The sequence below is a fragment of the Mandrillus leucophaeus genome, unplaced genomic scaffold (genome assembly GCF_000951045.1).
Source record: "Mandrillus leucophaeus isolate KB7577 unplaced genomic scaffold, Mleu.le_1.0 Scaffold58, whole genome shotgun sequence".
NCBI lineage: Eukaryota > Metazoa > Chordata > Mammalia > Primates > Cercopithecidae > Mandrillus > Mandrillus leucophaeus.
This window is the reverse complement of record NW_012106252.1, coordinates 3,398,803-3,401,550: the sequence shown is the minus strand read 5'-3', so window position 1 is coordinate 3,401,550 and position 2,748 is coordinate 3,398,803. Positions and strand designations below refer to the sequence as shown.

The following is a 2,748-nucleotide window of genomic DNA, read 5'->3' as shown; positions in this document are numbered from 1 at the left end:
AAAAAAAAAAAAAAAAAAGTGAAACAGGAAGGAAACTACTTTTTTTATAATAACTTATTTGATTACAAATTTTATGTATGATTTATTAATTTGTATTATTATTTTTCAATAGAGACAGGGTTTCATTATGTTGTCCAGGCTGGGCTCCAGCAATCCTCCCACCTTGGCCCTCCAAAGTGTTGGGATTCTAAGTGTGAGCCACCATACCTGGCCTGACTATAAGTTTAAAACATATATATTTATATATGGAGATATATTTATTTATTTATATTTTAATGGCTCTTTAAAAAACAGTTGGCAAAATTCCCCAGAACTTAACAATATGCTCTTGTGAGCCAGTGTGAACCAGCTTCAGGACACCACTGCATCCATCCATCCATCCATCCATCAATCCATTCTGCCCTTTTAGTTTCTCTCTTCTCTGTCCCCAGCACAATTAGGGAGGCCTCAGCTTGTGGTCTAGCATCCTTCTCTCCCTTCTCTGTGCTGACACTAGAGAGATCTTTCATGCTCCTGTTCCAAAGGCATCCCTGCTCCCCATGCTTCCAAGAGAAAGTGAAACATCCCAGCATTGGATACCCTTCCCTTTCTGCCTTCTGCTGTTCCTTCCCATCTCATCTGCATCCCATCCATCCATAACACCTCAACTCCTGCACTCTCCAACTTCCCACGGTCCGTTATATTGTCCACCCCAGAATGCCAGAATGCCCTCCTCCCACCCCCTTCTCTTTTTTTCTTTTTTTTTTTTTCTGAGACGGAGTCTTGCTCTGTCGGCCAGGCTGGAGTGCAGTGGCGCGATCTCGGCTCACTGCAAGCTCCGCCTCCTGGGTTCACACCATCCTCCTGCCTCAACCACCTGAGTAGCTGGGACTACGGCGCCGGCCCCCATGCCCAGCTAATTTTTTGTATTTTTTTTTTAGTAGAGATGGGGTTTCACCGTGTTAGCCAGGATGGTCTAGATCTCCTGACCTCATGATCCACCCGCCTTGGCCTCCCAAAGTGCTGGGATTACAGGCGTGAGCCTCTGCACCCAGACATTTTTTTTTTCTTTTTTTTTTTGAGATGGAGTCTTGCTCTGTCACCAGGCTGGAGTGCAATGGTGTGATCTCGGCTCACTGCAACCTCCGCCTCCCGGGTTCAAGCGATTCTTCTGCCTCAGCCTCCCAAGTAGCTGGGATTACAGGTGCACACCACCAAGCCCTGGCTAATTTATATATTTTTAGTAGAGACGGGGTTTCACCGTGTTGGCCAGGCTGGTCTTGAACTCCTGGCCTCAAGTGATCTGCCCACCTCGGCCTCCCAATCCCTCCCAAAGTGCTGGGATTATAGGCGTGAGCCACTGCACCTGGCCTCCATCTCCTTCTCTTCCTGCTCTCCTCCAAGGCCCAGGTCAAATGCTATCTTCTTGATGAAAACTTCCTAGATCTTCCTTTTAGGAATAGCGTTCTCCTTCCCCCACACCAGCAGAACTCTCCTGGTACCTTTGTTACATCATCAACGCCTCCTGCCTGGCTTTAGAAGTAGCTGGATGCCTGTCTATCTCCTTCCCAGACTGTGAAGTTATTTTCAGCAAAATTCAGCAAATGGCTGATGACCTACTACCTACCATGTGCCAAGCAGTGTGCTAGGCCCTGGAGGATGAAAAAATATCCAGTAGGAACCAAATCCCAGTCCTCAAAAGCTCTCAATCTCATAGAAGAGATAAGAGGTGAACATAAACATTATCCCAATGTTCTATAGTAGTTGAGACAAGAAAGTGACCTTCCTGGTGGGTGGGGTGGACCAGAGAAGAATTCATGGAAAAGGTGGCATTTGATTAGGATTACTTGGACAATTATCCCATCCTGCTCATTGTCCTCTCTTCTGACCCCCTTAACCACCTTCTGAAACTGTTGCTGGTACATCCTTGACCCAATTCTGATATTCTTGCTTGATGTTGCCTGCTTGGTGTTGGTTGTCCATATGCCTGGCAGGGCGTGCTGATGCCCAGCTGTGTCCATGCCAGGATTCCAGAGGAGAGTCAGCCACCCAGCAAGCAGGTGAAGCCACTCTTCCGCCACTTCCGCCGGATAGACTCCTGTCTGCAGACCCGCGTGGCCTTCCGGGGCTCTGATGAGAGTGAGTGTGGGCATTAGGAGGGGCAGGGTGTCCTGAGTGGTTCAGGCGGACATGTCTCTGGGTCTTGGGCACCCTCAGTGGTATCTGGGTGGTAGAACCAGCCCCTTTCACAGGACCTTCTTCAGAGGTGGGGAACAGTGGCACCCTGGAGGAAACTGTTCCAGCTGCTGCCACTCTGCCCTCTGTTGAAAGCCATTTTCCTGTTTCCGTCCAGTCTTCTGCCGCGTATACATGCCTGACCACTCTTACGTGACCATACGCAGCCGCCTTTCAGCATCTGTGCAGGACATTCTGGGTTCTGTGACGGAGAAACTTCAATATTCAGAGGAGCCCGCGGGGCGTGAGGATTCACTCATCCTGGTAGCTGTGGCCTCCTCAGGAGGTGAGGGTCAGGAAGAACTGGGCTGATGCTCCGAGAGGAGAAACTCACAAGCTCAGTGCCCTGTGGGAGGGGAAGAGACTGAATTCTAGGCCCTTGCTACTCAAAGTATGGTCCTGGGACAAGCCTCATGTGCATCACCTGGGAGCTTGTTAGGATGCAACATCGGCCGGGCGCGGTGGCTCAAGCCTGTAATCCCAGCACTTTGGGAGGCCGAGACGGGCGGATCACGAGGTCAGGAGATCGAGACC

The 2,748-nt window shown here is 49.8% G+C and overlaps 1 protein-coding gene across 3 annotated transcripts in view; it reads left to right on the top strand.

Moving 5' to 3' along the window:
* RAPGEFL1 (Rap guanine nucleotide exchange factor (GEF)-like 1) overlaps positions 1 to 2,748 on the top strand; it is an 18,236-nt gene that overhangs the window by 9,497 nt on the left and 5,991 nt on the right. For all 3 annotated transcript variants that reach the window (XM_011998959.1, XM_011998958.1, XM_011998956.1), the window contains exons 5-6: positions 2,006 to 2,118; positions 2,333 to 2,500. In XM_011998959.1, coding sequence (XP_011854349.1) covers positions 2,006 to 2,118; positions 2,333 to 2,500 — 281 coding nt within the window. The remainder of the gene's footprint in view (positions 1 to 2,005; positions 2,119 to 2,332; positions 2,501 to 2,748) is intronic.